Source organism: Diabrotica undecimpunctata, chromosome 1 (assembly GCF_040954645.1).
Source record: "Diabrotica undecimpunctata isolate CICGRU chromosome 1, icDiaUnde3, whole genome shotgun sequence".
NCBI classification, from domain to species: Eukaryota; Metazoa; Arthropoda; class Insecta; order Coleoptera; family Chrysomelidae; genus Diabrotica; species Diabrotica undecimpunctata.
This window is the reverse complement of record NC_092803.1, coordinates 20,711,310-20,724,541: the sequence shown is the minus strand read 5'-3', so window position 1 is coordinate 20,724,541 and position 13,232 is coordinate 20,711,310. Positions and strand designations below refer to the sequence as shown.

The 13,232-nt window shown below is 30.4% G+C and overlaps 2 protein-coding genes across 6 annotated transcripts in view; both read right to left on the bottom strand.

Annotated features, from left to right (window-relative positions):
* Positions 1–4,968, bottom strand: part of LOC140446150 (uncharacterized) — a 29,158-nt gene extending 24,190 nt beyond the window's left edge. For 3 of the 5 annotated variants that reach the window (XM_072538680.1, XM_072538693.1, XM_072538701.1), the window contains exons 1-3: positions 4,764–4,967; positions 4,259–4,671; positions 4,100–4,180 (exon numbers count right to left, since the gene is read on the bottom strand). In XM_072538680.1, the coding sequence (XP_072394781.1) occupies positions 4,100–4,180; positions 4,259–4,638 (461 nt within the window). In that variant the 5' untranslated portion in view covers positions 4,639–4,671; positions 4,764–4,967. Of the gene's footprint in view, positions 1–4,099; positions 4,181–4,258; positions 4,672–4,737 lie in introns of all 5 variants that reach the window. The other 2 variants (XM_072538710.1, XM_072538686.1) reach the window with 2 other exon arrangements.
* Positions 4,969–7,232: 2,264 nt separating this feature from the next.
* Hibch (3-hydroxyisobutyryl-CoA hydrolase) lies at positions 7,233–13,060 on the bottom strand. Its single transcript, XM_072538674.1, has 2 exons — positions 12,361–13,060; positions 7,233–7,983 (listed from the first exon to the last, which is right to left on the bottom strand). Exons 1-2 carry the CDS (start codon positions 12,860–12,862, stop codon positions 7,367–7,369), a joined length of 1,119 nt encoding a protein of 372 aa, XP_072394775.1. The 5' UTR covers positions 12,863–13,060; the 3' UTR covers positions 7,233–7,366.
* Positions 13,061–13,232: the final 172 nt, after the last annotated feature.

Genomic DNA, 13,232 nt, shown 5'->3' with positions numbered 1-13,232 from the left:
TCTATATTATATCGGATCCTATACTAATCCAGTAAAATAAGGCATAAAAGGGGGCAAACCTCGGAATGAAAGATAATAAGCTGAAAATTTGCATACGTCTTTATTTTGATGGTATAAAACTTACCTCAAAAGTCTCATATAATCACGTGTCCGCGACTTAAGATATTAAAGGTCAAAGGTCACGAAAATGAGTTTTCTGCAAATATCTCGTTTCCCTTACACTTTATGACATTTAAGGTGGTAAGAAAAATTGTAGAACGGCAAATTCTCTTCAATTTTTATCTCAAGTACTTTTATGTACCTTCAACCCTTCTTAAGATAGAGCGAAAAGAGTGGGGGACCGCTTACCTGTTTATACGGTAACGGTATAGACATGCTTATCGACAAATTAAAAGCTGTTAATATCACTACAAAACAAGCCAGAGATGATGCTGATGTTCTCATTGTAGAAACAGCTATTGCAGAGTCTGAACATGTAGGAAAAACTTCCGTCATTGTAGGAGAAGATATTGACTTGCTAGTTATCTTGATAGGACGAGCTCAATCACATCAACAAGAAATTTTTTTTAAAAAAATTGGTAAGGGTAATGCGGAGACAAAATTATATTCATCGAAAAGTTTTGATAAATACCCTCATTCTAAGAAACACATCTTATTTTTACACGCGTTTAGTGGATGTGATACGACTTCTGCGATTTATACGATTATCAGTCACCTCAACTATTTCAACAAAAAAACTGCTCTGTACAAGAATTATTTTAAAATGGAGTACGTATTTTCTTAGCAGCGTATAATGCTCCAACATCAGAAGACGATATAGACTCTTTTCGATACACCCAGTTCATCAAATCAACAAGACTCAACAAACCAGTGCAGTTATCAAGTCTTCCACCTTCAAGTGCAGCAGCTGGTCAGCATATCATTCGTGTCTATTATCAGACCCAAATTTGGTTGGGAAATGATTTAGAACCCCAAGAATTCGGCTGGGTAATGCAAAATGAATTTCTGGAACCAATAACAACATTATTACCGCCAGCACCAGAAGAACTGCTGAATACAATATTTTGCAATTGCAAGAAAAGTTGTGGTTCTAATTGCGGATGCAGGAAATCAGGATTGCAATGTACTTTAATTTGTGGGCAGTGTAATGGACAATCATGTCTAAACGCTTCATCAACTTCAGATGATTTCAATGAAGAAAGTGAATATGCACCTGATATTCTTGAATATTTTTATTCTGATACTTTAATAAACGAGAATGATGATGATGAATCCGATATTGAGCAGTCAGAGGAAGTAGAAGAAGAAGAAGAAGACGATGAAGAAGAAAATTAATACAAAAATATTAACCATACATAATAAAAGAATATATATTATATTTGTAACTTTAATAAATCGATTATTGGATTAATAAATAAATATATAATTTAAAAAAATAATAAATATGATTTTTTCAGTATTTAATTAAATATAAAAATGATTATTGTTGAATTCTGCACTTGATGATGATGATGATGAATCCGATATTGAGCAGTCAGAGGAAGAAGAAGAAGACGATGAAGAAGAAAATTAATACAAAAATATTAACCATACATAATAAATCTTGATTTTTAACGGGAAATTTAAATAACACTACACCGTCTTTTCTCGATAGATTACAATTTTTATACACACAACGTGTCGTTGTAATTTTAGAGGAATTCATTTTTCACCAAACAAATAAATCGACTAGAACACAAACAAATTACGAAACAAATTCAAAATGCACAGTTTGCAAGTATGATTATGTTAAGGAATTAAAGTGGGAGACCAATATTTACGTTGAGCATTAAGGGGAAATATTATGAAGAGAAGAAATCTTTTATGTTTAACCGTAGTGTAATTTTCTCTCCCGAAAATAGATGGCGAAAGTGTTTTTGAGAACAGAAAAGTTGCTACGTTTAATTTGTGTACGGCTGCGGATCTATTTAGATTATTCAATCAACGCCGTCCCTCACTATAGAAAAAACTGAGAAGCCTGACACACATGACTGTTTCAAAAACCTTAGAGAATTATGGTAAGAGGCTTATTGGACAATAATTTTCTAGTAAAGGACATCACCTTTTTCATACACTGGCTTTACTACAGCTATTTTTAAGTTGTCTGGAAATATCCCATTTATGAAGATACTGTTTATTATATGACATAATGGTATAGCTAACTCATATGCACACAGTTTTATTATATTTGTAGGTATCCCATCATAACCTGAAGTGAATTTATTTTTCAATTTTCTAATTAATTCAGTTACTTCATTTATAGTTACTGGCGATAGAAAAAATGAGTTTTTGTTAAACTGTATTTTGGTCCTGAATTCTATTTTTGGTATATTTTCTAAAAGATGTGTAGCAGTATTTAAAAAATATTCATCAAAATTATTACTTACCATGACTGATAGAATTTACCTGTATGTTTTGTTTAACGATTTTTCATAGAATTATTGACTTATTTTGACTATCATATATTTCTTGCCCATACTGCATTTTTTCGTGAATCCACAAGTATTTTATTATACTGACGTTTTGTTTGTTTGTACTCATCTTTTTAATGGTCATCTGCTCTACTTAACATTAGCAAAAGGTGTAAGCAACTTTTATATTGATTTATTTCATTTGGTTTCATATTTTTCTTCTGGAAAGCATTGGTCAAATAATAAAGAAATGATTTTAATAAATACAACCCATTGCTTTTCTATATCCCAATTTGGTACTGAAAAAAGCTCCTCCCAGTCTTTACCTTAAGGCATTTGCCTAAAATTGTCTTTACTGTATGAATCAAAAATTCTTTTCCTAATTTTTATTTGAAAGTTATTTTTTGACCAAGATGATCAGAAATATGAGTATCTAATACTTCTGCTACATAAAGTTCACAGTTTGTAAAAATGTTATTAATTCACGTTTTTGTAGCTCTACATATGCGAGTATATTCAGAAACTGATGGCAATATGTTAGATGTTTGAAATAAATGGAGAAAGTCTGCTCTATCTTTAGTTTTACTCCTCAAATCTATATTAAAATCACCTGCAATAAAAATTAGATAGCTCTCACCTGAAATATACATTAAAACATTTTCTAGAATATCTAAAAATTCCTGCACACAAGACTTTGGAGTACGATATATACAAAAAATTAAAATTTTGCAATTTAAAAAACACACTTGCTACACATGAACATTCAAAAACATGTGTTTTTGCCTTAGCACTTACATCTTTTCTTATCCTCCATGATAAGCTTTCTTTTATATAGATTGCTGTGCCCCATGTTTGCCTTCATCTCTACAGAAGACAGAAACTAATTTGAATCCCATAAAATTGTAATTTTGTAATTGGATATTGGATTTCCAATGTTCACTTAAACAAACTGTGATGCACTCATTATCTTGGATTGTATCCATACAATTTCCCACTGATAAGTCAATCAGTCTTTGTAAATAATTTCAGTTCAGATCAAATTCCAATTCAATAATAACCGAAGTTCAGATCCATTGAAATTATTAAATATAATATTTGGCTCATGCATTTTTGCCACCAATTCTTCTGGAGATTTCCCTAGGCTGCCATTGAATACTTCCAATCCAATCAGATCCATGTGTAAGTAGAAATATCCATAGTTTCATGTAGATCTAATTTTTTGCATATATAACCACTGACATATTCCAGTGTATCATACTGCAATTGGTTTAATTCTTCAGCTTCAGATAAAGTCCCTTCACTCCTTCCAAACTATAGTTTTTTAAACAGTAGCGAAATTCCACTGCATCAGGATGGTGATGTAATCCAGCAGCCCTCCTTATGTTGCCAAAAAAATTTTCAATACATCTTAATTTAGGTTGTACATAAGGATGTCTTATATTAAATTTGGTTTTTATATTGTCAAATAAAATTGTTTAGGCATTTTTAATTTGAATTACTCCTAAAAGTAACAACAGAATTTAATTTGATCACAAAAAGATAATATTTATATTGATTATTTGCTCTAAAACTTATTTTCAAAGAATTTAATAGTATTATATTTTCATTCAGGCCACTGATCATAGCAAAATATAAAACATTTTACATACCCAACTGATTTTGTAGTTTCTGTTATATCAGTTTTTCGTTCTGGACACACTGAGTTCCCACCTTGTTCTGCAGCTGTAGAACTAAAAAATAAATGTTAGGATATTACTTTCATGCCATAATACTTAAAAAAGATTTAGCATACAATAATAAATGTGTACCTAGATTGTGTAAGTATCTGTTCCACAATCTTCTTTGACTCCCTTTTGGAAAACCGTTCCTGTCTTTTCAGTTGATTTATGGATAAACTTTTTGATCGTGGCAAATAAAGAGAAGGAACAGCATCACGCTTCAGCTTGGGTCCCTTCTTTGATTCATATTGCAGCAATTCTTGTTGCAAATTTCTTTCAAAGCTTTCTGGCTTAAAGTGTTTGGAACAAATCCTTGAGGTTTTAGTATTAAATTTGCCTTCGCGGCAACAAGCAATAACCCACAGTTTTTCCACTACTGAGTCCTTGGGAAAACCATAAAAGCTAACAGATTTATCGACACGTTTTGTCGTCTGATTATCACTTGAACAACCAAATACTGCACAACGCATTTTACTTATATAGTCTATTTCTAGTGAAAGTCTCTAAAAAACACAGGAGTATGAATATGGTTGAGTATTAAGTACTGACTCAATAATAATTAAACATACCTTATTTTTTATAACTTCTAAAACACAAAGCTTGTATTATGAAATCGCAGAGTTCAAAATATTCTTAATAATAATTCCTTCACACTAAAAGGCTACAAATCAACTTAACACAAAAACATCTATCTACAAAGACACCAACCAAAAGATAAAAAGTCAATACAATAAAATTACCGTTATAAACAATGTATTACAACGGCAGCCACTCTCATTATGACGCCAAAACTGTCAATGTCAAGTCAATAGACGATGACCCGGTCGTAGGCGTGCGCAATGTCAACATAATTTTTTGTTTACTAACCCATAGATAAAGAATATATATTACTGAATACTAACCTAAATATCCAAATAAAAGAATGGGTACATCAGAGTTGCCGATTTGTACATAATTATCAGATTTTAACATAATTTTTATTGCATTCTGATAATAAATATTTTTTTAACATAATTGATAATTTTAACATAATTTTATGCGTATGCCTGTGAGAATCATCTCGATAATTTGGACATAATACATTGGCCTTTGGCCTATTATATATAAGATTTAAAATCAAAATAAAAGCTGACAATAATTTCCTGTATTTAGAATTGCCTAACATAACTCTGATTCTTATATGTAGCTCGGGAAAGTACAGTATTTAGTCTTTAGTTTAGTATTTACAAGTCTTATTTGAAAGATCCCTACATGGTGCAGGTAAGGGTCACGGTCCGTGGACATATAGGCCGTATATGCCCCCAACCCAAGCTAGAGGGAAATACATTTTTAAAACAAATGCAAATAAATGTTAACTAAAACTAAGAATCTACAATAAAAGTGTTAATTAGTCTTAGAACTAAGAATCTGTAAAAGAAAGTTATTAGTTATCACACCTAAGACTAAGCAAAAAAAGGAAAAATGGAAAGTTCCAAAAATTTAGAAAAAGGTGAAATTTCTACTAAGTCGATTTTGTCCAAGTCCAAAAGGGTAAATAAAATGTTAGAAAATTATTCTTATAGAATATATAAGTTATTTTTTATACCAAAATATTTAGTAGGTAGGTAATTATGTTCATCAATCTGCTCTAGCAGAGATAAATCCAGAAAATTCAAAGCAATTTCTAAATTTACTAAATATATACCTCGGTGTAGAAGTTATTCAAAATATTGGAAAACTCAGTTAAGAGAAGAAAACTGACTTTTATACTAGGTGTCGACAATTTTTAATTGTGAGTTGCTTAGAAATTAAAAAACGATTTGATTTTAGAAGTCCCTTATTATTACATATTGCAACTTTTATATGTGCATTTCCTAGAATTGTAAATAATAATGACCATGAATTAATACAAAAGATTGACGATGAATGGCGATTGTATTGTCAATCTTTTGCAGAAATTCCAGAGAATATTAAAAAAGAATTTAAAATAGGATCGCTATTTTTGGTTGTTTTATTACGTTTTTTATAGCCATTCACGTCTGGTGCTTTTTCATCAATATTTTTTTTGAGTAGTATGTAAGCAATTCCACTTCGTAAAGCTTTCCATTTTTTAGTATAATAATGCTAAAATGCTTTAGCAAGTTTTATTTCTTGTTTTTTAATTATTTTCTAACAATTCTATTTGTTTAGCTTGTCTTGACTCTTCTTTTATACCAAAGTTTACGACTTCTTGCTTACTTCTTTGAAATATTCTATCAATGTCTGTTGTCCTGTTTTGAGGATTTGTCCATCCTGTCCTATTAGCCTTGGTGCCTCCTAATTTCCTATAACTCACTCAGATTGCTCTTTTTGATATTTCACTACGATTTGCAAATTATTTTATAGGGGGTCCTTTATCGTTTCTGGCATTTTTTATCTTGAAGGTTGTATTATTTTTCGACTTTCTTTTTCTTCCCTATTGTTTGTTATTAATTTTAGTTTTATCTTCTTGAGGTTTGAATTCTTCCTCATTTTGTTTGCAGCGACGGTTTGTTTTTATCCCTTTGCATCCAATTATGTTCTCAGCCATTTTGAATGTGTTCCATATGTCTTATATGCTATGTTGTCTATATTCGAGAAGACTGCCTATGTAATTTTTCAGACACTTCTATAATTTACCTACTTTCCTTCATCCGAAAGTTTTGTTATATCTTAACTTTGTCCATTTTCTTTTATTACTTTTAATTATTTTTTTAGAACTATTTAATTGTCGTTAGTAGAAATCACTTTTCGAAAACCGTGTTATTCTTCTATAAATATGTTTTTGACTTTTTCAAAATTTATGACATATATGTAACCTGTACACCTGTAATATAGACCTACTTAAGTCTAGATCTTTCATAGTCTGTTTTGTCGTTCCTGTCCATTGCCAATTTGCTGCTCTAATCTTCCATACATGTTTTAAATATTTAAATGTTTTAACATAAATAATCTCTTTACACTGTAGTGTAGGTTGTATAATTGGCAACGATTTTTACCAACAAGCTATTTAATCATTGTATTTGTTTGGGCCCAACATATTGAAGAAAAAACATAAATACATGTATAGGTTTAACAAACTCGTAAAAAAACAGATTTATTTGTACAAAAATAGATTGTTATAAACAAAATCATTTCATTAAGTCATAATTAACAAGAAGGCGATTTCTTTCTTTTGGAGCACAATAGAAAAAACAAAACTCACATTTTGATCTTTAGTTTTGGTAAATCATAAAAGTATTCATCTACTATCTTGGTAGTGACTTCTTCCAATGTCTTGGGCTTCCAGTTGGGTTTCTGGTCTTTGTCAATTAACAAAGCTCTGACACCTTCATAGAAATCATTGTTTTTCAAGAAGGTCAAACACATATTGTATTCCATGTGAAGACAGTCGTCGAGGTTATAGTGTTGCCCTAATTCCAACATTTTTAAAGACACTTTAAGACTAGTAGGAGACATTTTTCTTAAAAGTGCTAAAGTTTCTTGAGCCCATTTGCTGTCATCCCTTTCCAATTTAGCTACGATCTCCTCCATACTAGGAGCTGAGAAATAATCATCTATTTTTTCTATGACTTGTTCTAATGAAAATGGTGGTATATCCTTCTTGGAAAACTTGTTTAGAGTATTTTGTATATCCGCATCAGTTGTACAGCTATTTAACAAGGCTTCTTCTAACTGAGGAAGATCTTTACTATCACAAATATGAGTAGCAATTCCTGCTTTAAGTATATCAGATCCCTTTAATCTTTGGCCTGTTAGTGCTAGATACCATCCCAACTTGCCTGAGAGTCTAGGTAGGAAATGTGATCCCCCAACATCTGAAAAATAAAGAGAATTTGATTTAGTACATAAACCTTGGAAATTATGGAAAATAAATTGCTTGACAAAATTACTAGAACATTTTTTTTTAGGAAACTATACCTTTATAATATAAATTCAAACAGTTTTAATAGGCAAATATTTAATAAAATCTCGAAATAGGTTCTAAATATCTTAAGTTATTGTTAATGACAGCCAGTAAGTTCCTAAAATAAAGCAAATCAAAATGAAGGAAGTTCAGGAAGTTAAAAACTGGATAACAAAGATAACAAAAAATAATTATTCACTATTATTTATAAACAAGGAACTTCACAACATTGACGAAAGAAAACAACAAAACTATTGACAAATTCGATAAGTTGTTTGCATTAGCTATCCATCCATCGAGATCAATCCAATCCTGTATTCTAATTTAAGTCATAGATTCATTTTAAAGCTCTATGGTTAACATTTTAATTTTTAGCAAGTACCAAGACATAAAACCATTAAACATTTAAACAATGTGTGCAGAATATAACAAACAATAAGACATACAGACACAGGCATTAGTCAGTCATAAAACTATTGACAGGGATTCAGAAAGTTTATCAATATCTCAAAACACCCAATCAATTTTATACTTAAAGAAAAGCTTCCGCATTTAAACAGGATGTGTATTTTGGCACATATTTGAAAACTAAAAGCAATTAGAAGAAAACAGTTCCTACTGTTACTGCATAGCCAATAATCTTTACCATAGTCGCGATAAAGCATCAGGAAGAAATAATTCCAGACCTCTGCTTATAAGTGCGCTAAATAATTTATCATTAAACTTATTATAATGGTAGCCAATAGGCCCCATCTATATCAAGAAGCAACTAGAATAATATCACATACCTAAACATCTCTACTCTATCTATAAGATTATACCTATTCAGTTTTCATGCATTCCATTGGGGTTACATAAATAGTATATGTGATGATAATTAAATAATTTTGCATATGTCAAAATTATACAGTGTAAAATCTGTTGTAAAAAATTTAATTGAATAATATGCAAAAATATTGTAATGAAAGTTAACCAACTTACACTCTCCACTCTTTATATTCTCTCGAATAGTATTTTATAACAATATCTAGAACTGGCTGAACAATCTATGAACAAGTAAATCACCTCACTGGCAAGGACTATATCAATATTAAGATTCTTTAACCCTCATATTATTATTTATTATTATCTGACATATGTTTTTTTTTTTCATTTTTGAGTTATTACATTGGATGTAGTTAAGCAGAAAACGTCCAACCCACAAATTGTTAAAAATGAGTTCTTTACACCAGGGACCATATAATTTCTTACTTTATAATATGCAGAAACCGTCCAAGTGAAAACATACATACTATTTTAATAATCGTCGAAGTTCTAACCCACAAACTGGGTTAACTGAGATTTTCATTGATAATAACAAATCCAAGTGGGTTGAATTTTTTCTAAAAAATGTATGTCGATATAAGTAATCGTGTTAAAAGAGTGGTTAAAACATGCTAAGTGGGTTCGGTCACTTTAATGCTCCATGAGAGAACAAAACTACTGTGCATTTTTTTGTGTTGAAAACATCCAAGTGAATTGGATGTTTTCTACTTATAAATTTCGGTGTACTTGTTAAAAATAAGAGTGTAATCAGAAATCGTTGAAACCACTTGGTATCATTTTACATTTACTATTTCATTAATATGTTAAAAGTAGTTTGAATCTTCGATTTCGGTTGATAATAAAATTTTATTATGGGAATGTGCCCTGTTAATGTTTAAAACGTGCCTTGAGCATGTAAACACTGGAATTTGGTAGATAAAAATTAATTTATTATAGGTACTCATCTTAAACATAGTAATCACTTCCCTTTAGTTTTAACTAAATGTACATGTAAATGTATTGATAAACATTTCTTTTTATTCAGTTTTGTCTGATTTTTCTGACTGTTCGGGTTTAAAAACAGTCAAACGGGTAAACATCATTCAGAGGATAAAATTAACAATACTAAAAGCTATTTGCATCTAATTCCTTCAGACGCTAAACCATTTTATGAAAATGTTATAGGTGCGTTGATGGATTTAATGTTCCAGTTCTAGATTTTGAGGTCGATACCCACAATAATTCAAACTTTTTTTAAATTTACAAGCAAAACATTATAATTTTGTTTCTTTGGATCATTAAAAATTTTATAAAAATATGACATTATTTATTTATTTGAAAGATTCCAACCCACATAAGTATGTTTTATCGAAATTTTTTTCCGATTTTTGTTTTTTGTTAAAAACGTTCAACCAAAAATTTTCAAAATATCTTCGTTTAAACTTACATTAAAAAAAAATACAAACGAGGTGCCTACGAGATGAATATCATTATCTTAAAATCATTGCCAGTCTAATAAATTATGCATAGTTTAGTTAGGGCACATTAAAAACTTTTAAACTCAATTTCCCAACAATCACTTTTTTTGGGTTGGACGTTTTCTGCTTAACTACGTCCAATTAGTCCAGGATATGACAGTTTCCTGCTCAAAATTTTGATAGTAAGTCGGAAATAGCTCAAAGATCAAAATCTACCCTATACCAATATGTGCTTCTCCTCTGGGGCTATTTAATGTATAAAAAACCATGGTAGTTACTCAAATATGAATTTTAATGTAAAAATGTTCTGTAGAGTTTTTTTTTTCGAAAAGTCAATATGCACATAAAATAATTTAATTTTATATAAAAGTTTACTGAAGACTGGATAAATGATGACTTGAAAAACTTAAGTATAGACAACCTCAGAAAAAATGTTTGTTTCATGTGGGTGAAGCAAATCCCAGGTAATGAAAAAGTATATTTGTTAACCAAAGATGTAGTGGGTCTAGAATATTAAAAATTATACAAATGGGATATAATAACATCTAGAATAGAAAATTTAAAACAGAACTAGGAAACTGAATGCTAATCATTTTATAATAATAACCAGAAGACTTATTGCAACAAATCCTTACATAAACTATAGAATAGAGATGTGTAGTTCACCATCGAAATAGTTCAAATGAACGATTCTTTCAACTGAACTAATTGAACTAGTTCATTAATTTTCATAGAACTAGTTCACTGCAAACGATTTGCATTATAAATTGTGTCTCAACTTTTAAAGAAGAAAATAATGAATGAATGAGATCATATATTTATTATTTTGTGAATGGGATGGACTGACTAGTTTAAAAAAAGAAGTGCCGATTAGCCTCAGATAACAGATCATAATTCTTATGAACGTGACAATAACATAAACAGTCTTATCTTAATATCATAATAGTTCGGAGTTCAGATCTTATGCCCATGCATTGGCTTGAACATTGACATGCTGTGTTGTTTCTTGTATTGTAATTTTGAAATAACAATTTTAAGTCGTGGTTAAAATGATTGATGCATCTACATAAAATATAATTTTATGTTAAAGTGAGAATGAAAATGTGTTATTTAATGTTTCTAGAAAATTCACTGATTTTTTTTGTAAGGTTCTTTTAGAAATAACCTAATATAGATACTTATGAGTTTATATATACGTAAATATAAAAATAAATCATACGTGAACCATATTTATATTTAAAACAGTTAATAAAAAACAAGTCTTTAATAATTTTTTGCAAATAAAAAAAATGTTATTTGCAAAACATTGGAGAAATAAATTTAAAACATTTAAACCTAAACATATGATCGAAAGAAATGGTTCCGAATCCGAACTACTTGTACGGTAGTGAAAGAGTGAAAGACTGACTGAAAACCGAAGAAAACGCGCGGCCGGCGCCGAGCTTGTGTGATGATAAGACGAGACATCTGGCAACCAGTTATGTTAGGGTTGGATTTCGATTTCGGTCCTACAAATAGTTCTTTCGCGAACTAGTTCATGTTTGTGAAATAGTTCTCTTGAACTAGTTCGTCTAAAAGAACTAATAAGCACACCTCTACTATAGAAACACACTCTTCAAATGTACCAAAGGCAAATTATAAGTATTTCAATATATTACTAGGATGTAAATTTACACAGAAGGGCAGCCGCTGATACAACAGGCAACATATATTGATATAACATATAACAGGCAACCTGTTTTTGTGTTATATAATATACATTTGGCTGTTTTGTTTGTTTTTAGTAGTCACTATGATCCACTATTTAGTGTAAATATTAACCTAATTGTTTTCTGTGAATAGGGTTAAATACAAAATCGATCAGATAGAGAAAAGAAAGAAGAGATAACCTTATTAGTTACATTAACACCATCACAGCTAGCACATCAAATCACTATTTAAGACAATTACATTTTCATTCATGACACTACAAAGATCCTAAACATTATAGATGTTAATATCCTTACCTGGGAAAAATCCAATCTGTGTTTCTGGCATGGCAAATAGTGACCTTTCTGTAGCTATCCTATATCTGCCATGTACTGACAAACCAACTCCTCCACCCATGACGATCCCATCGATAAACGCAATATACGGAATTTTATAGGAACCGATTAAAGCATTCGTAGAATACTCAGTCTTGAAGAAGGTTTGTCCTAAGGTTTTTTCTCCTTTTAGACCAGCCTCAGCCACAGCTCTTACATCACCGCCGGCACAAAATGATTTCTCTCCCGTACTTTTGATTAACACTAAAGACTTCTTGCTCTCCCAATTTTTTAATACTGGTTTGATGGTCTCTATCATGGATAGGTTGAGAGCGTTCAACGCTTTGGGCCTGTTAAGCACTAGAACACCTTTGTCGTTCACTTCTTGCACGATAACCTCACTTGTTTGAGACGACATACTTCGGTTTATTGAGTTCAATAGGAACTTTAAGCTTCTTATAAGAGAACGAGGTTGTTTAATCATAGTAATCAAACTTATGAGTGTGAGACAAGTAGACGTTTATTTTGAGTGCACTTAACAACGACCTTGGATTTTGGATTGAGTGAATTACCTCACTGTTAAAAAGCGTTTTTAAAGGAAGTATTATATTATAATTAGATGAGAAATTAATAACCTAGTCGTTTAGTGTTATCTTTATCTACATATTTTTTTATGATTTTTTTGACGTATTATGACGTTTTATAGTTTTTTGAATTGACCTTTGAACTACTAAAATAAACGTCACGACAGATATCAGATATATTTCCCTCCGAAGTTAGCAAAAAGAGATTCAAATATCATTGACGTACGTAGTATTTTTTCGATGTAATGAAATCTTTGAGCATAATTATAT

Bases quoted from the DNA above. Each gene is read 5' to 3' on its own strand.
- Hibch (XM_072538674.1), bottom strand. From the start codon at position 12,862: ATGATTAAACAACCTCGTTCTCTTATAAGAAGCTTAAAGTTCCTATTG. The intron at 7,984-12,360 runs GTAAGGATATTA...TTTATTTTTCAG, and splicing joins ACAGATTGGATTTTTCCCAG to ATGTTGGGGGATCACATTTC.